At 35.2% G+C, this 20,478-nt stretch overlaps 2 protein-coding genes across 7 annotated transcripts; one reads left to right on the forward strand and one right to left on the reverse strand.

Annotated features, from left to right (window-relative positions):
* Window positions 1-669: 669 nt before the first annotated feature.
* si:dkey-42i9.4 lies at window positions 670-1,954 on the reverse strand. The gene is made up of 3 exons (NM_001007375.2): window positions 1,784-1,954; window positions 1,476-1,612; window positions 670-1,244 (listed from the first exon to the last, which is right to left on the reverse strand). Exons 2-3 carry the CDS (start codon window positions 1,591-1,593, stop codon window positions 907-909), a joined length of 456 nt encoding a protein of 151 aa, NP_001007376.2. The 5' UTR covers window positions 1,594-1,612; window positions 1,784-1,954; the 3' UTR covers window positions 670-906.
* A 1,589-nt stretch (window positions 1,955-3,543) lies between these two features.
* Window positions 3,544-20,235, forward strand: atrip (ATR interacting protein). 6 transcript variants are annotated; one of them, XM_087302903.1, is made up of 15 exons: window positions 3,544-3,758; window positions 5,420-5,735; window positions 6,080-6,145; window positions 7,617-7,693; window positions 8,118-8,288; window positions 8,367-8,482; window positions 10,316-10,416; window positions 10,520-10,597; window positions 10,782-10,908; window positions 13,434-14,018; window positions 18,080-18,222; window positions 18,301-18,392; window positions 18,475-18,561; window positions 19,341-19,599; window positions 20,028-20,235. In XM_087302903.1, the coding sequence occupies exons 2-15, from the start codon at window positions 5,435-5,437 to the stop codon at window positions 20,099-20,101; spliced, it is 2,277 nt and encodes a 758-aa protein (XP_087159029.1). In that variant the 5' UTR covers window positions 3,544-3,758; window positions 5,420-5,434; the 3' UTR covers window positions 20,102-20,235.
* The last annotated feature ends 243 nt before the right edge of the window (window positions 20,236-20,478 follow it).

Raw genomic sequence — 20,478 nt, forward strand, 5'->3', positions numbered from 1 at the left:
GCGTTGAACCCAAATATATAAATAAATAAATATATATATATATATATACATAGCACTAAATGAGTCTTGGATTTATGTCTTCATGTTTCATATGTCTATATAAAAATTAAGTATAAAATTAAGAAATTTGAAAGACTAAATTTAAATCTGAGCTCAGATGGTAAACACTCTGCAGCCACTCGCCTGCGCCAATCAGAGAGCGAGTTCGCGTTGACGTCACGAGTGATTAATTTCTATAAACAAGCATCGGATCACGTATCAAAGAAGTAAATTGTAACATTGAGCACTTTTTTGTTTCCTTTTGTATAACCGTGCGTGTAGGGCAACTATGAAGATGTTTGATGACTTTATGAAAGAAAATCAGGATTTTACATTATACATACTGATACATACCAAATTAACTAATGTTTTTATATGAATATAAAACTAACAATATGTTAAATAAAAATTGTATTTGCTATTCACTTTCAGAAATGTTATTCTTATCAATTTATTCATTGGTTAAGTTGTTATTCAATAAAGTAAGTTTAGAAAAGTACAAATTTTTAGAAACATTCTAAAGTTGTAGTTGTGTGTAACAAAGTTGTTTAACATGAAATAAACATTTAAAATATGTAAAATATACTTTGAGAATAGAAGAGAGAGAAAAAAACACACAAAACACTTTCATTTTTCTAGAAATTCATAGAAAACCTTTTAATAGAAATTTAAAAAAACATATTCGACATGACTGTACAGGGAGCTTAAAACACATTTAATCAAAATACATCTGTTTTCACTATGAGGTCAATAATATTTCACCATTGATTTAAAAAAAAAAAAATCTGGAGAAAAAAAAGGTTTAAAAAGTAATTGAGCGATGCCTGATTTACTACGCTCACAAGCAGCTCAACAGACAACTATTCTTCAGCTGGAGCAGGTCATCATGCTGAAGGATTTGGATGGACTCTGCTGTTCCTTTCTCAGTTCGCCTTTGCAGCTGTCCCCCAGATTCTTGTCTGACAGAGGTGTGGACTCGTAGAGGACGCATATGGAGCCATCCTCTCCAATCCGGTAGGACACTTCATATGGGTCGACCCACATGGTGAGTTCACTTGGCAGCAGAGAAAAAAGTCGCTCTTTTGTGAGTCCAATCGTACAGGCTGCTTTGCCTATCAAAGGGTCCATCTTGTGGTTGATCCGGATGCACCTGTAGCCCGAACCTCGGAATGGTGCATTTGGGAACCAGTGGTGGCGATAATGATCTACAATAAAAGAACGAACAATGGTTATGCCAAAGTTTTTAGTGCTTAAAGCAGATTGTAATTAAGAAGGTGTAACATTCAGTCAATGGACTTTGGTGCTGCCATAAACCAAGCCTGCTTTGTTCTTAACAATAATCAATTTTACAATTAAACATAACACACATAATTTAGAGGATAAACGGTTAAATTGAGTTAGAAACAACAAAAATATCATATTTAATCTATTCTTACCTCCCAAAGCTTCTTCCAAAGAGAACCTGAATTGTTGCAGCTGCTCTTCTGAAAGCAATCCTGTTCCTCTCAACAGACGCGCGACAAAGTTAGCAGCAGTAGAGACTTCGGTTTTCATCGTCAAGTTTTAGCATGAGCTGAAAAGAAAAAAGGAGCAAAACTTTAATACAAAGGCAAAAGAAAGCTTAATTGAGTGTTTTCTGATCAATTAAGTCGAAAACAGATGAACTCAACAGGCCTGAACAGCGTCTTTGGCTCGTTCCTTTGTTCAAAACAACGCGAAAAAAAGCGCCTTAAACGCAACTGACCTGTTCCAGTGAATCAGATGAAGGACATATAAAGTTTCTACAGCTGTCCCAAGTGCTTTTATCAACCCAGTTGTGAATTTGGAAGAATAAATCACAATTTTCGTCCACGAACTTCCTCCTCCGACGGTGGTTCGAGCTACGTGCAGTCCCACTTCTGAGCTCAGATGGTAAACACTCTGCAGCCACTCGCCTGCGCCAATCAGAGAGCGAGTTCGCGTTGACGTCACGAGTGATTAATTTCTATAAACAAGCATCGGATCACGTATCAAAGAAGTAACATTGAGCACTTTTTTGTTTCATTTTTTATAACCGTGCGTAAAATTTATTATACGCAAATAAGCACGTTAATATTCTTAATCAATATTGTTGTGTCTCAGGGAATTTTCACCCACACGAGACCCTAACATGAAATGCAGACAAAATATATGCATATTATGGCCACAAGTGGACTCATTCATTCCCACAATTTACTAATATATCTGCACGTTTTACTCATTTGTTTCAAGTGATCTCTACTAAACTGTGGGCATGTTGTAATAATTACTTAAAAAACCTAAATAAAACAACAACAAAAACACTCGACATGCAACATGCTCGTACAACATGCACAAATTGTGTGAGATAAAAAAGTATGTTTTCATAGATACATTAGCAAAGATGCTAAATATCTGTAGACACACTACTGAACAAAGCAGCAGACAGTATTGTTTACCTTTTAGCACACTGTAGCCTGTAAATATTTTTTTATGTCTAACTATATAAATTAAGGTAAGGCAGCTATTTAGCACACTTATTACAGTTGGTTGTAACCTACATGCTAACTTAGCTCATATTTGTTAACTGCAAAGGTTTTGTCGTATAAAAAAGATCTGCTTGTTGTGATCACATAAAAATACACAATCATCTGTTCTCGTCAATAAATCGTAATAGTTGAAATAATAATAGTTCCAACTTAAAACAGCAGCAACAAAAACACTCCGTAGTTACATGCACACATTGTGTGAGATAAAAAAGTATGTTGTTCATAGCGAAGATGCTAAATCTGTAGACACAATAGCTGTAGACAAATCTTTAAAGCAGCAAACAGATTTCACCTTTTATTAGTTTATTTCTGTAGCCTAACAATGTTATGAAGTCTAACTATCATTTTTACATATTTTATTAAAAATAAAGCTTTTCGCAGCTATTTAGCGCAATTATTACAATTGGTTATAACCTGCGTGCTAACTTAGCTCATAATAACTGCAAAAGTTTTGTCGTATGGTGTAATCACATAAAAATGTACCTGCTGATTTTTAGTGATGATTTTGCTTAAAAGGTATCGAAAATATCACTAAACACTATTTATTTTGTGTGTGCACCTTGTAAATATATTTTTAATCTCACTCATACTACTCTGCGTCAGTGTTTTGTTGTGAACTCATATTTTTGCATTTAAACTAAAATAATACAATCTTGAAGCCTTGCGATATGTTTACTACAGGTACGAGTATGTATAAGCTAAATGGTGAAGAAAACGTTTAACAAGCCCAAACTTTTATAAACACATCGTGTTGAACATGTTTAGACAGCTTCCAAATCACGGCTTTGTGCAAGTTTTCTGAATCAAAATGAATGGTTCAAAACGCATTTTGTCGCAAGAGTGTCTCCGTAGTACGTGTGCTTACGTTTTTGACGAATCAGAGCTCACCGCTACACACCATGGCAGTGGTTTAGCCAATCAGGTGATGTTTTACTACCGCGTACGCTTTCGTCTGGCCGCATGGACACTCCTCCTCGCTTGAATGAAAACCGAACCTTCAGAAATGCCTCCAACTTTTCCTCTTTTCGGTTATTTGTTTGTTTGGTCAACTACTTTTATGTAAACATTTCAGAATTGCACTTTATCTGGAGTGTTTACTTTTGGTTTGTCATGTCGGTGATTTGACGGGCAGTTGCAGGTTATGCAGGAATCTGAGGAGCGTAAATCAAGCAGGTGACTGATAAACTTGAGCACTTTACTACACCTTTACCATGTTAAAATTGGAGTCTGGAAGACCATTGTGTGTTAGTTTGTTAGTCCGGTATTATTGTACACTTTATAGGCTGAAAAATAACTGGATTTTTGACCAGTAAGTGAGTGTTATCGTATTAAAATTGTCACATGCTAACTGCTTGATATTAATGAACTGGCACGAACCGTACTGTATGTCAGGGTTTTGCAGTCTTTTATATGTCACGGACATCCAAACCCAAAATGTAAACTACATATTTGTAGTTGCAAAATACATTTATACTGCGAAAACTAGTGTTAGATGATGTATCTAATGGTTTTTTCTAAATTATTTATTTTCTGCTATATTTTTTTGCAGATTATTAATTAATTCATTGTCCTGGAACTGTTTTAATTGTTACATTTACAGTTTAAATCAAAAAGCTTGTCTATTTAATTGAAATAATTAGATGGATATGTTTTTAATAAATATAGAAATGTGTGTTTAAACATTTATTTATATTGTAATACATATAGACATGTTACCCTGGATGTTATGAGGCTAGAATAAAAGCAGATTTTAATTTTTTAAAAACATTTAAGATCAAAATTATTAGCCCCCTTAAGGTATATATTTTTTCGATAGTTTACAGAACAAACCATCATTATACAATAACTTGCCTAATTACCCTAACCTGCCTGGTTAACCTAATTAACCTAGTTAAGCCTTTAAATGTCACTTTAAGCTGTATAGAAGTGAAATATCTAGTAAAATATGATGTGCTGTCATCATGGCAAAGATAAAATGAATCAGCTGTTAGAAATCAGTTATTAAAACTATTATGTTAAGAAATGTGTTAAAGAAAAATCTTCCATTAAACAAAAAGTGGGGAAAAAATAAACAGAGGGGCTAATAATTCAAGGGGGTTAATAATTCTGACTTCAACTGTACATTTATAGTGGTGGTCATGTATATACAAACATTGTACAGCTTATGCAGTACTATTTATTATAAAACAGGGTGAATTTACTAAAGTTTTAATCACTTTAAGACATATTTATCCACATTTTACCAAATTTATTGACATTCCATTAGTGACGATCTGTCCCTCATTTGCAAAGACAGTCCTGAGTGATAAGCAGTCACCTGCCAATAGATGTAATATAGACGTGGTGTTTTAGGATGCACAAATGAAAACCGTAGATGACCATAGGCATTTGCAGCTCTGCCCACAATTGAAAAGAAGGCTATCTCACTTGAATTTAAAGCAACAGTCAACAAAATATCACAATTTGGATCGAAGTCTAAAAAGGGCAGTTTAAAAGAATTATTAGTGGTGTATTTTGAGCTGAAATTTAACACGCTCTAGGTCAGGGGTGCCCAAACCCGGTCCTGGAGGGCCGGTGACCTGCATAGTTTAGCTCACACTTCCTTCAACACACCTGCTTGGAAGTTTCCAGTATACGTATAAAGAGCTTGATTAGCTGGTTTAAGTGTGTCTAATTGGGGATAGAACTAAACTCTGCAGGACACTGGACCAGAGTTTAGGCATTCCTGCTCTAGGGGTGTCAGAGACCTATCATCTTGTGAAAAGGGGCATAAACATTTTCTTTACTACACTAATTATTTGCTGAACATTAACAAGGTTTTATTGATTTCCCAGCAGGAGCTCGTTGACATGAACTTTCCGCCGAGCAAGAGACTGAAGGGCCCTCAGGTGAAGACTGGACCCGACCCGTTTGACGATGACATTGATTTTACCCAGGATGATCTGGAGCAGATTGATATTATTGCGTCTCAGGCCATCAGCGCAGACGTCCAGAACAGCGGCTCTAAGAGATCTTTCGACGCTGTGCTCGCTTGCGCTGATGAACCGAGCAAAGCTCCAGTGAGGTCCGGACGGAAAACATTCGCCCTTGGAGATGCCTGCAGCAGCAGCACTTACAACAACACACACGCTCAAAGGAAAGAGCCTTCTGGTCAGTACTAGATGTTTCTGATGCACTGTACACAACATTTTAAAGTTTTTATATGTCCCATAGGGTTTTTGCAGTTGTTGTTGTTAATTTAAAAAACAAAAGTAAAGACAGGTTAAAGAAGCAATTTAACATATTTGTTTGTTGTTTTGTGTTTTGTTAATGGGCTATTATATATATATATATATATATATATACACACACACAGACTTTACATTTCAGCCAGCCTCAGCACTTCCAGTGAATTGTCTTTCCGTTATAAAATTGCCATGTTTAAGGTCTGGGTCAGACTGGACAAGAAGCTCAGCATTATTATTTCCTCTCGCCATGTCTTTAAAATATAACAGTTTATTCTACCCCAGAAGTTTCAATGGAGTTTCTGCGCTCACCTGCTGACCCTGACAGCGCTAGAGGTTACACGGTCTTTCATCTTGTTTTACACTTGAATAACTTATGCCGAGTTCAGACTGCTTAATTTTAGCCTCAATTTCGGCTTGCTGGCAGGTTTTGAGAAATCGCAGACAAATGCCTGAAATCACAGGCAAATTGATGTTCGTTCACGTGAGTAACAATCACAGTGTGAACTATCAAACACACAATCTGAGAGAATCGCAGATGAGTCATAGTCACCGGTGAGATATTTGTCATGCTAAATATCTGGAGCTGTCGGCAATTCAAAATTATGCCAATGAGAGAGCAGAATCTACTAGTATGAGCATCTACAGGCCATCAGGAATGGGGGAGAAATCAAAAAGGCTACTTTTCAGTCTATTTGGAACCAAGAAATGTAAGAAAAACAACTCTAGCCCAGATAATCATGCAGTGTGAAAACATCTGTGACACAACTACTTTGAAAATCATGCAGTCTGAACCTGGCATAAATAAATGCTTGAGTCTATTTAACTGAATGTATGTTAATTGCATTACAACGTCGATGTTGTAAAAGGAACCTTATGAAATTGAAAATAGTCACATAAAGCTTTCACCGGAAGTTTATCAATAGCTGAAAAACACTAGCTGTGCATATAGCCCATTGTTGATATCAGTCTTGAGATATATATATATCTATATATATTTTTTTTTTACAGAAAATTTAATAATTATTACTACGTAATATTTGAAATGAGTAATATAGGTTAATAATATTACTTAAGGCATTATAATTTAATAATATTTTTTAGACTATATATACTGTTTATATATATATATATATATATATATATATATATATATATATATATATATATATATATATATAAATTCTTAAATTATTATAATGACTACATAAGATTTAATTAATAATGAAGATGTAAGAAACTAAAAAGGTTTAATATGTAAAACACAATAAAATGTATATTTTTGTTTTTAAATTAGATTTATCTTTGCTATTCAATTATTTTAAAAATCAACAATTGAATACCAAAAAAAATCTAATGTTATTACAAAAATCTACAATTATAATATAAAATTTATTTTAAAGTTATTGTTTTTATATTTTTAGAGTCCAAAGTTTAAATGCATACTGATGAACTACATTTTGAACATGTTTTATATTAGATGTATATTAATAATATATTAATAACAACATCAAATAATAATTGGGTCAGATTTGATTTTTTAAAATTGAAATAATGAAAGGCAGTACCTCAGTTAAAATTTTAATGGGAATTTTCTTAGTTAAAATTCCATTGTGTGTATTTGTGTTTGTGTGTGTTTGTGTGTGTGTGTGTGTGTGTCTGTGTGTGTGTGTGTTTTAAATATTATTAAATAGAAATGTATTACTAAAATTAATGTTTCTATTTCTATGCTTCTATGTTTCATTTTTATGGTCATGCACTCTTGCATAAACTACAAATGTAACATGTTTGTGTTGTTATATAGCAGATGGTCCTTCCAGTAAAGATGGGGATGATCTCTATTACAAACAATTAGAGGAGCAGCAAGCAGAGCTGAAGAAAAAGGTGTGTGTTCAGTGCTTTATTTGCTCATCAAATAGACACATTGCGCACACTTATAGCACATTCATATCTATCTGCACACTTCTGATCATTAATAGCAACCTGTACATATATTCACCTATTGTAAGTCTCTGTTCATAGTTAATACAACCTGCATATAATGTTCACAGTACATCAATCTGCAAATATCGCCATAGATTTTTATAATTGCACTTATATATCCTTTATAACCTATATCCTGCACTTGCTGCTGTTGCACTCCTGGTTGGACCTAAACTGCATTTCGTTGCCTTGTACATGTGTAATGACAATGAAGCTGAATCTAATCTAATTATTCCTGACATCTCTCGTGTGTGTGTGTGTGTGTGTGTGTGTGTGTGTGTGTGTGTGTGTGTGTGTTTGTGTGTGTTCATGTGTCGACTTTCAGCTGAAGGAGGTGGAGGAGGAGATCTTGATGAAGAACGGGGAGATTCGAGTGCTGCGGGACTCTCTGAAACAGGCTCATCAGGAGCGCGAGCAGCAGCGGCAGGCGCAGATCATCCTGGAGAAGGAGAAAACTCAGGCTCAGAGCGACCGAGAGAAGGAGCTCTCCAGGAAGGTAGATCTCAGTGGCTCATCCTATGCAGATGAAGTGGTGAGATGGTTCAGACAAACAAGACTTTGGGGTTTCCTGCAGGTGCAGTCGCTGCAGTCGGAGCTGCACTTTAAAGAGGCTGAGATGAACGAGATGAGAGGGAAACTGCAAAGCGTGGAGCGTGGAGGAAAGCAGAGCGGCACACCTGCACGACAAGCGTAAATACCACATTCAGTTTCTTCGTTTCTCTGTTTTGTTCATATAATCACACACACTCAATTGTAGAGTGTGTTTATGTTATGGCTAGTTTTAGTTAAGTACACATTTATTTATATTTCCACTGTCAAAAGTATCGTAATAGCGAACTAGCACAACATTAAAGTCTGTCTTAACCAGAAGTTGCTGAGACTTTTGTTTCAGCTTGTTGATGCACATTCAACTAAAACTGCATATTGAGTAGGGGGCGGGGTTTCTGCAGGTGCATCATTCCCTCATAGCAAACTAACGGTAAAAGGGGCGTGGAGAAGATTATTGTGGCTAAAGTGTCAACCTGACGTCAACAGAGAAGAACTGCCACTCCAAACACAGAAGCAAATGCTCTGAATTTCCAAATAGCACACTATATCCTCTGCTCTCATACACTATGTTCTTTTGCACTTACACTCTCAACAGCATAGTATATGTGTGTAGTGTCGTCCCAAATAGAACGCTAAAATGTTTTTTTACTAATCAGAAATTCAAACCGTTTTCCAGATGACGTTTGTTGGTTGCAGAATAATTTAAATAAAAGACTAAAGTCCAAAATAATACCTCCCATGAGTGTAACTGCATTCACCATCAGGAGGCAGCATAATCACCCTCGTAGGAGAATTTTGCTTTCACACTCCAAAATAAATAAAGTATTCCAACATCAGTGCCCCACACAAGTCCAAGGACATGTGGTACTGGTGAATTGGGTAAGCTAAACTGTCAGTAGTGTATGTGTGTGAATGAGTGTATGGGTGTTTTCCAGTGATGGGCTGCAGCTGGAAGAGCATCTACTGCATCAAGCATATGCTGGATAAGTTGGCAGTTCATACCCCTGTGGTGACCCCTGCATCATAAAGGGGCATGCCGAAAAGAAAATGAATGAGTGAACATTAGTGCCCGAAAGCTCCGCCCCTTCCGCTGTGTGGGCAAAGCAGCAGCTGTTGAGTGTGTGAAGTGTCCAGCATTCCACACTCCATTTTACCCGTTGAATGAGTGCATCATCTGGGTATTTAAAGTGCACTTATTTTTTTTTTAAAGATTACAGTGTGAACGCACTACTTACACTATTTATACTGGAACATGGTGTCGAATAGTGGATAAGTATGCGATTTGGATTGAAGATTACTAAATAAATAAAATAAGTATTCTGTGGATTAACTTGCATGGATTAATTGATCACCTAAACAATAACAATGCGACTCATTGCTGAACGCTTATTGGTTCACGTGGTGCAAAATTATAAGGAAACAGCAACACGGGAAGTGCCATTTAATAGATAGACAGCCAAAACATTCACTCGCCATTCTTTGGCTTACTCCCTGGTTTATCAGGGGTCACCACAGTGGAATGAACCACCAATTACCCTCGAATGATCTACGTTTATGGTATCTTGGTGCAAAACTAAACTGAAACTAAGCTGGCATGCTAGCTAATCTTTTTGATACACGTATAAACATTTTGCGCATATAAACGTGTGTGAAGCATGAGAAGCACCGCTTCCTCTCTCTGTATTTGTGCACTCCTGTCATGCGTCTACATTTGAAATAATGAACTTGTGTGCAAAAGATTAGTTATTTGAACGACTTGTACACCCATCTTTGCGTAAAAAGGACAAATCATGACTTTCTGTTAGTGAAAGTCGAATCAAAGTTACTTAAAAGTAATAAATCTTTCAATTATAAAAGCAACAACACCTGGTACTACTAAGTATGTAATAATTAGATGTACATTATGCCACTTATCATATGGCTACATGAAAACTGCTCAGTCTAAACATGAGTTGATTTGCTTGTTGTTGACAGTGTTAAGTCTCCTTTGAGTCGAACGTTCATGACGAAGGAAAACTTCTCCGCCGAAATCTCAAAGAGAACGTCTCCTGTCAAACCAGGCCCTTCATCAGACAGTATGAATAATTCCTTTGTGTGTTCATGCACAGTTTATATCTACTTTCACTTTTCACTGAGGTCTTTCCTGTGTTATATAAACTATTCAAACTGTGATTTCAGATGCAGCACTGTCCAGATGTTTACTCTCAGAAGATCAGCAATCGCAGCAATGCATCGCCTCTGATCTTCAAAAGGAAGGTAAAATATTGATACCTCCATACTTTTTGTAGATATTTTTATTTCATTTTGAGGGCATTTTGACACTCTCCACATTTTAAAGGGATGGTTCACCCCAAAAATCTAAATCCTACCATCATTCCAGCCTCATGACTGCACTGGTGTGGTGTTCTGTAGTGTGATGTTGTGTTTTGTGATCCTGCAGGATGTGTGTTACTAAAGCTGCTCCTCCAGCAGCCTCTGGATCCCAGTGTTCTGGGTCTCTGTCATCTGCTGTCCATCAGTCCTGACGCTCTGCCCAATATGCTGACACAACACGGATACATCAGTCCGTGAGTAGCACCAAACACACACAACACCTGTCAGGTGTGTGTATGTTTGCGTAAAACACTTGCAGTGCATACAGCCTTTTGTTTTGGGAAATCATTGACCAGTTTTTATAGCCTTCATCACTACATTTTAAGCATGGAATTTTCCATTGTGACATTTGTAAACATTAGTTCACATTTGTTGGTATTTCCAGTGGAAAGTTTGATCAATAAAAAAAAAAAGTCAATAAATTTCTTTGTCAAATAAAAAAGCTTTATTTGATATTAAAAATGTATATATTATTATTATTGTTATTTAATAATTTTAAAAACATATATATTTTATTAATTAATTAAATTTGTAGTAATAATAATAATAATTATTATTATTATTATAACCTTTATTTTACCAGGAAAGACACATTCAGATTAAAAATCTCTATTATAAGAGCGTCCTGGCCAAGATTAGGCAGTTTACATGTCACATGGGTCTAACAGACAACAAACAAAAAGCAATTAACCGTTAACATGAATCACACTGACTAACCATTCATAACATCTACAAACCTGTGTTTCAACTTATAAATCTTTTATATTCTTTTTAAAAGCATGTAGTGAAATCAATTCTTTGAATTGCAACTGTGTTTGCAGATTATTCCATGCAAAAGATGCTGCGTACTTAAAAGCCTTTTTCCCCATCTCAGTCCGCACTTTAGGAACAGACAGTAAATAAATATCCTGTGACCGAGAACCATAGTTAAGAACAGGCTTTTCACAAATGTAATTCTGTAGATATGATGGTAGGAAACCCAGTATAGATTGTAAACAAGGATATGCCAATGCTTGAGCCTACGAATGGACAAAGCAGACCAACCTACCCTAGTATACAGCACACAATGATGAGTCGGGGGTTTAAAATCAGTTATAAATCTTAGTGCACCATGGCAAACAGTAGCCAATGCATTCAGACTTTGAGACGAAGCATGCATATAGATAACATCACCGCTGTCCAATATCGACATAAATGTTGCATCAACCAGCTTCTTTTTAGCATCAAAAGAAAGGCAGTTCTTAACTCTAAAACAGAAGCCTAAATCACTTTAAATAATAATATTACTAAACTAAATATTCAGAGATTACTAATAACAGTAAGTTGTGTCATTTAAAAACACTATTACAATGACATTTATTAAAAAAAGTATTTAAAAATATTAGCAATTTTAAAGCATTGTATTTTCTATTTTACAGTTTATGAATGAACATATTATTGTATTGTTTTATTATCGCAATGACTGTTGACTGATGAATCTTATTAAATTGTATTTATTTTTATTTATATATATTAACTAATTTATCATCATTCATTATTGCTTGCAGTAGTAATTATTTGTAGGTTTTACATGTAGCATTTATATTAGTTGCATATTTTTATATTACTCAGTTTATTTATGCAAAATTTGTTAAACAAGTTAAATGAACTTTTGTCAAGCCAGTAAACTTGGGGGAAACACACGCATGTTCAAATAACTGTTGCCATTATGCCAACTTTCTTTTATTGGTCTACTTTTTATAGCATCTTTAAAATATATATATATGTTTTCTATACAGTTGAAGTCAAAATTACTAGACATTTTGTGAAATCTTTTTCTTATATTTCCCAAAATGTATGTTTTACTGTGCAAGAATTTCGTCACAGTATTTCCTTTACTTTCTTTTGGAATAATGTGTTTCATTTCGGCTAGAATAAAAGCATTTTTTAAATTTGTTAAAAATCATTTTAAGGTCAAAGTTATAAGCCCCTTTAAGCTTTTATTAAACTAGTATAATTACCATATTTTAACTATAACTTACTGGAGAACAAAAAAGTAGCAAATAGTAGCATTGTTAACATGTTAATAACGCACATTAAAAAAACAACATGCAAATAAAAAGCCATCAACCTTTCAGTTTATTTTTTAAAATGTTTACTAATTTATTTTTTGCAACCCCTGAGGTGATTACATTATTAAAGACAGCAATAGCATCAGATGCAGCATGTTCATTTTTATGTCACCAGGTTAAACTTTCTCACACCTTCATGCCACTGAGGTACATTAAAAATAAATACCGGCAGCAACTGAATGAGTGGAGTTCTCCAAAATGAAATGATGAATAGACTTGGGCGTATTAATATGTGTATGCCATTGTCTGTAAGGTCTATATATTTATAACCACCTCAGAGAATACTGCGAGTCACTGGCTTTGTTATTTTGGGGCTCATGGGATGAAAAGTTTGGGAATCCCTGGTCTAAAGAACAAACATCTGTTCTACAATAACTTGCCTAATTAACTTAGTAAAGCCTTTAAATATCACTTTAAGCTGAATTCTAGGATCTTGAAATACTATGTACCGCCATCAAGCCAAAGTTAAGAAATGTGTTAATAGAAATGAGTTATTAATACTATTATGTTTAGAAATGTGTTGGAAAAATTCTTCTTTCTGTTAAACAGAAATTGGGGAAAAATATACCAGAGGGCTAATAATTCTGACTTATTTTTTTCTCCTTCAGTGGATCATTGTCGACCTCCAGCTCGTCCTCCACAGACCTCCGCTCATTTCCTCGTTCTCCGTCTCAGTTCCACCACCTCCAGAGTCTGGCCATGTCCGCTCTCACAGCACTCTCTCTCCATCAGCCCTCCACTGTCTCTCGCCCCTCATCCTGCCCATCAGCAGTGCACTTCCTCCCCCTGCTTTCCTTCCACATCAGCACCTACTGTCAGTCTCTAGAGGTCTTCGACTCCTCCACCAAATCCTCTCTCCACAGCGGCTCTCTGTCCGGCTCTTCAGACTCCAGCCTGAGCTCCGTCCTGGAGGAGTCTCTGAGCGGACAGGAGGAGTTGGCTCTGGCGGCCCTCAGAGCGCTTCAGCACATCGTCTGCTACAGTAAAGAGGCTCTGGAGGATGTGGTTCGGATGCAGACTCCTAAAAACGTGCTTGGGGAAATTCAAAATCAGATGCCGGTCCTGAGGAGGCTTTTACAGCTAGCTGATCCGGCGTTCAGTACCGCCGCGGGACACCGGGAGGCGCTAGTGAGCTGCAGTTGGAGGATTCTCAGTGTGCTGGCAGAGAGAGCAGAGGATAACCTGATCTCTAGGTGCAGTATACACTGTCTCAACTAGGAGAAATCTGACATTGCCATACTTTGTCTGTGATTATATTTTTATATACATATATATATATATATATATATATATATATATATATATATATATATATATATATATATATATATATATATATATATATACACACACACACAGTTGAAGTCAGAATTATCAGCCCCCCTGAATTATTAGACCGCTTGTTTATTTTTTCCCCAATTTCTTTTTAACGTAGAGAAGATATGTTCAACACATTTGTAAACAAAATAGTTTTAATAACTCATTTCTAATAACTGATTTGTTTTAACTTTGTCATGATGACAGTAACTAATATTTTACTAGATATTTTTCAAGACACTTCTATACAGCTTAAAGTGACATTTAAAGGCTTAACTAGGTTAATTAGGTTAACTAGGCAGGTTAGGGTGATTAGGCAAGTTATTGTATAATGATGGTTTGTTCTGTTGATTATCTAGAAAAAATATAGCTTAAAGGGGCTAATAATTTTGTCCCTACAATGGTGATTAAAAAATTAATAGCGGCTTTTATTCTAGCCAAAAAAAAAAACAAATAAGACTTTTTCCAGAAGAAAAAATATTATCAGACACACAGTGAAAATTTTCTTGCTCTGTTACACATAATTTGGAAAATATAAAAAAAAATTTGAAGGGGGCAAATAATTCTTTAATAATTTCTGACTTCAACTATATATATATGTATATATATATATATATATATATATATATATATATATATATATATATATATATATATATATATACATACATACATACATACATACATACATACATACATACATACATACATACACACACACACACACACACACACACACACACACACACACACACACACACACACACACACATACACTATTTGACTTAAGAAAATTATAATTTAAGATGACTATAATTTAAATTAAGATGACAATTTGACCAGATGACTTAATTAGCTCTATAAAGAATTCATTCATATAGATTGATTTGGGATTATTCTGTAGGGTAGTGAATCATTTATGAAATATAATAAACAAATTACAAGCATAGATGTATGTAATAAAGCAAATATACATATGAAATAAACAGTTCTTTGTTTTCCTTTTAGAGAGTCGAACAATTTTCAGATTAGTGCTGCACGATATTTAAAAAGTCTGACATTATAATATTTTGTTTTGCTGCGATATGAATATTTCTCTAGATAATTTAAATGGCTCTATTTTTTAAAGATCGATCCTCTGGGGCAGTGGTCACCAAACTTGTTCCTGGAGGGCCGGAGTCCTGCAGATTTTAGCTCCAACCCTACTCAAACACACCTGAATGAGCTAATCAAGGTCTTATTAGGTATACTTGAAACATCCAGGCAGGTGTGCTGAGGCAAGTTGGAGCTAAACCCTGCAGGGACACAGGCCCTCCAGGACCAGGATTGGTGACCCCTGCTCTGGGGGATCATGGCTTTTTCTATGCATTGCATCTGCTCTAAATATAATAAATTAGATGCATATATGAAACAACAGAGCAAAAAGTAAAGTGAAATATAGAAATTGAACAATCAAACATAAAATAACACGATTATGACTGTATTATTAATTCATTAATTCATTTTCTTTAAGCTTAGTTCCCTATTTTTCAGGGTTGCCACAGCGAATGAACCACCAACTATTCTGGCATATGTTTTACGCAGCGGATGCCCTTCCAGCCACAACCCAGTAATGGGAAATGTATAAATAATTAAATACAATAATATAAAATAACTATGAGTGTGTGTGGACATTTCCCAGAGATAGGTAGCGGCTGGAAGGGCATCTGCTTTGTGAAAACGTGCTGGATAAGTTGTCGGTTCATTCCGCTGTGGCGACCCCAGATTGAAAAAGAGACTTAGCCAAAAAGAAAATGAATATAAAGTAATATTGAAATATTATTTAGTATAAAATTATCGAATATTTATTTGATTATTTATTAAAGATCAAAGAATACAGATATTGTTAATTATCTTTATCCTTTGATCTTTAATAAATAATCCAATCCTTCGATATGACTTTTGCGGATACACGCATTGTGGTATTTTTGCTTAAATGATAAATCGTTCAGCCTTATTTCAGATGTAGAAACTGAATAATCTAATGTATAATATCACACTGCATGACTTTCATTGTATAAATAACATCTACTAAAGTTACAAATGGTACAATTTTCTGTGCTTGAAATGCTCACATGGTCACAGGACTCAAAAACAGGCGCATATGATAACCTTTCACTCCATTATTGTCAAACTCTGCAGTAACTGCACAAATGTCATGTGCTGAGCTGTGGCTCCTAATCAACTATAATCCAGACTCAACATTGTACACTGTGAAACTATGTAAAATCTATGTAAAAGTTTAAATGTAAAGAAGAAAGGAATAATTGACGATGGGCAGGGCTGTTGAATAGACACTTTTCACAAGATTCTTATGACGCATTTAACGAATATCATCATTTTAAATCATTTAAGGTTTTAAATATTTAAATAAAAAATATATTTATATGTATTTAATATTCATTAAATCATCTTTGCATCAAATTACAAAAACGGAGTTACCGCATATGTGAGGTGTTTCTAATGCAGTGTCTACGGAAAGGACTAAATTTGACGTTTTTCTCTCTTCTGGCTGCCGTTCAGTCTCACACAATTTATTTTCCTTTTTCTAAAAGTCTTGATAACACTATTATTGAGTTTTTGTTAATATTTCAGCAAATAGTCGGTGCAATAGCCTAGTGGTTAGTGCGCCCACAAATGGTGCAATTGCACGTCAAGGTGTCGCGAGTTCGAATCCCGGCTCAAGGACATTTCCCTACCCTACGTCCTCTCTCTCTCTCTCCCACTTCGCTTCCTGTCTCAATACTGTCCTATCTAATAAAGGCAAAAAGGCCAAAAATAAATCTAAAAAAAAAAAAAATTCAGCAAATAGGATTGTAAAAAAATAGTTAGTTGTACTCTCCCTTTCACTGTGCTTTTAGTTTACCCAATCATGACGCTGCTGAGAATCAAGGAAATGTGAAAAGGGGTTGATTATTCGAAAATAACACATACCTAAAGTGGTGTTGTGGTCCTGTTGCAAACTGCACATTGCATTATTTTCTAATAATTTGATGGTCAGGTGTTAATTATTTATATTATACTATGATTTGATTTATATTACACTTTTCAGATGTTAAATTTAAGTCTTTTATCAGGTTTTTGTCCTCAAACTAATCCTGTGTGTAGGACTAGTTTCTTACAGGTCTCATCCAAAGCCATTTGTATTTATTTCCAAATTTTGTAGCTGTAAAATAACAGAAATCAATTAGTGTAGTAGTGATATGGGACTGTAATGCAGTTAAAACCACCCTGGGGCTACTGTAGCTGAGTGTTTATCCGAAAATAACTCCACACACAATCAGAATCAAGCATTTAAAAGCCCAACAGTATAAGGAATAATTGACAACAGGCTGTTGAATTACTAGAAATAATGCATTAAAGAACGGTTGGATATGGAAACTCCCAGACTTGATTTATTAAAGATGACATTAAATGGCATATTTAAAGGGATAGTTCACCCAACAATTTAAATTTACTCCATTTACACTCCCTCAAATGGTTACAAATATTTATTAGCTTCTTAATTCTGTTAAAAAAAGAAAATGTTTTGAATAAAGCAGGAAATCTGTAACATTTGACTACCACAGTAGGATAAATGAATACTATAGAAGTCAATGGTTACAGGTGCCAGCATTTTTCACAATATCTTCTTTTGTGTTCAACAGAAGGAAATCAAACAGGTTATGAAGAAGTCAAATGTGAGTGAATGATAATAGAATGTTTAGTTTTTGGTAAACTATCCCTTCAATTGCAGTAATATAAGTAATCGCACTTTTTATTTTTAATAATGACACCTTTTTCCCCAAAAAAGTTAAATAATTATATAAATAAATGTGGTTTCTCTTAGAAATGGGTAAAAAGTTTTTTGTATTTATTTTTTGGTCAACTAAGCTACTCTCTGGTTTCTGAAATGTAGGCTCCAGGTGGTGATGTCCAGTCCAGTGCTGTCTAAATGCCTGACTCTGGAGACCACCTACAGTATCGTCCATCTGTGTGTGAGATTTCTGTCGTTTATCATCTGTAATGACGAGATGGCCTCTAAGCTCTGCTTGCATGACTGTGAGTGTCTTTTTTAGTCTTCCATTTAAATGTATTTTTATTTGCATGATTTAAAAAAAAACCTCCCTCTTCCTCCAGATCCGTGTCCTTTTCTTAAAATATTCCAGTACGTCACATCCAGACCGGATAAATCCTCTACTGAGGACGCGTGGAGTCGCTTGGAGCTTGTGGTAATTCATCTTGTACGTTTTTGTTTAGAAATGTATTACTTGCATAAACGCTGTATGAAATATCAGATTCCTCTGTGTACAGGTCATCCGGTTATTGACTAAGCTGTTCACACAGAGGGCAGGAACATGGGCGGCTCTGTGCGAATCATCATGCCAGTGTGTTAATGAGGTTTGATCCAGAAATGTTTATTTATTTATTTATTTTTTAGATTTAAAATGGAAGGGGGTGGGGGAATTAATGGTAATATTTTCATTTAAAGCAGAGATGCCCAAAGTTGCCTATATTTGAGCGCAATAAGTTTTGCGAATGAACAGAGGAACTTGGCATGCGAGCAAAGAAGTTTGCGCGCTCGTACTACATGAATGCGCTCCTCACTTGTAATACTGTGCTCACAATGTTTGTCATTGAAATAACGCCATATAGATCAGATCTGGTGCAAAGTGCTAAACATATTTCAGTTCATTGGGGTCACATGACTCGGCAGGGAAAGTAATCAAAAATATCGACCTGGAAAAATTTGATCGATTATAGGTACTGAATGTCGATTTCAATTACTTTTCGATTAATCGCCCAGCACTAGTTTTAATAACTCATTTCTAATAACTGATTTCTTTTATCTCTGCCATGATGACAGTACATTATATTTTACTTTTACAAGTTTATTATGCAAGTCATTGTTTAGCGATTGGTTTATTCTTTAGACTATTAAGAAAAAAAAGGCTTAAGGGAGCTAATAATATTGAGCTTATATTAGTTTTTAAAAAATTAAAAACTGCTTATTTTGGCCGAAATAAAACAAGAATTTCTGCAGGAGACAACATATTATAGGAAATACCATGGAAATCCTTTCTCAGTTAAACATCATTTGGGAAATATTTGAAAAAGAAAACAAAAATTCACCGGAGGGCTTAATTTTGACTTCAACTGTAAATGTTTTCCCTCTTCAGGTGGTGCGGACGGTCGTTGTAGTTTTACACCGACAGTGGCTGAAAACGAAATGCAGAGGAGGTCAAACGGTGGGTACACAGATCTGGTCCAGTCCTGGATTGCAAGTTCTGAGAGAAGCACTGATGTTACTGCACTGGCTGCTGTTGAAGGATTCAGCATTTTCCGAACACTGTCTGGACGTCTTACACATGTACGATCAGGTCATTCCCGCCATCAGGGACACTTTCCGTCTGCTCCCAGATCTGTCCGAGAGCGAAGGTGGGTTCATGCATTTTTATTTGATTATGGGAATACATGTTAATATTGCTTTATATGGCTTTAAATTAAAATAGAGTTATGAATCTTTAAATGGATTGTTCACCGCATGAATGAAGATTTGCTGTTAATTTACTCAGGTTTTCCACAGTGTAACTGACTACTTACTTTCAGATTTATTTAGCTGAAACTTTGGTATTTGATGATTCAAGTCAGTTGCTGCCTGCGTTTTGAGGGTTAAAAACAAAGGCTAAAAAAATTAATACCTGTTGTTCCCTATGTTCTTCTAATGAAGATATCCTGAGGCGAGAAGTAAATTAATAGCCAAATTATTTTTGGGGGGTGGACTAAGCCTAAAGGTTTAAACATATTTGGTTTAAAAATAGTCAGTTATGATGGATTGAACTTTATATGTTGTTGTTTGGTTGCAGAACTGGCTCTGGAGGAGATCTGCAGGTCTGAAACGGAGTATGTTGAGGACATGGATGTGGAAACAGGGTCATAACAATCAAATATAAAGTCAAATTTTGTAACAAACGATGAAAGTTGGTAGAAGCAGTCTGATTTTTTGTCTCATGTCCTCATTTTTAAGACTACAGAACATTGATGATTGGAAATTAAAGAATTAATTCTACATCACATGTGGTGCTCAGATTCCTTAGGGACTACAGAATATTAATACTTTGAAAGCACATTACTGTTGAATAGTCACTGTCTATAATCCAAAGAAAAGTCAACAGCAAGTGACGAATTAGTAATATTTATCTGGCCTGAGTAGAAGTAATTGTATGGGTGTAATGTGCAGGGTAAGAAACATGCTTTAATGACTTGCTGCTTACCTTTCTTTATAATGCTACTAATGAAAGAATTTAATATTCTATA

The sequence above is a fragment of the Danio rerio genome, chromosome 22 (genome assembly GCF_052040795.2).
Source record: "Danio rerio strain M-AB ecotype USA chromosome 22, GRCz13ab, whole genome shotgun sequence".
Classification (NCBI taxonomy): Eukaryota; Metazoa; Chordata; class Actinopteri; order Cypriniformes; family Danionidae; genus Danio; species Danio rerio.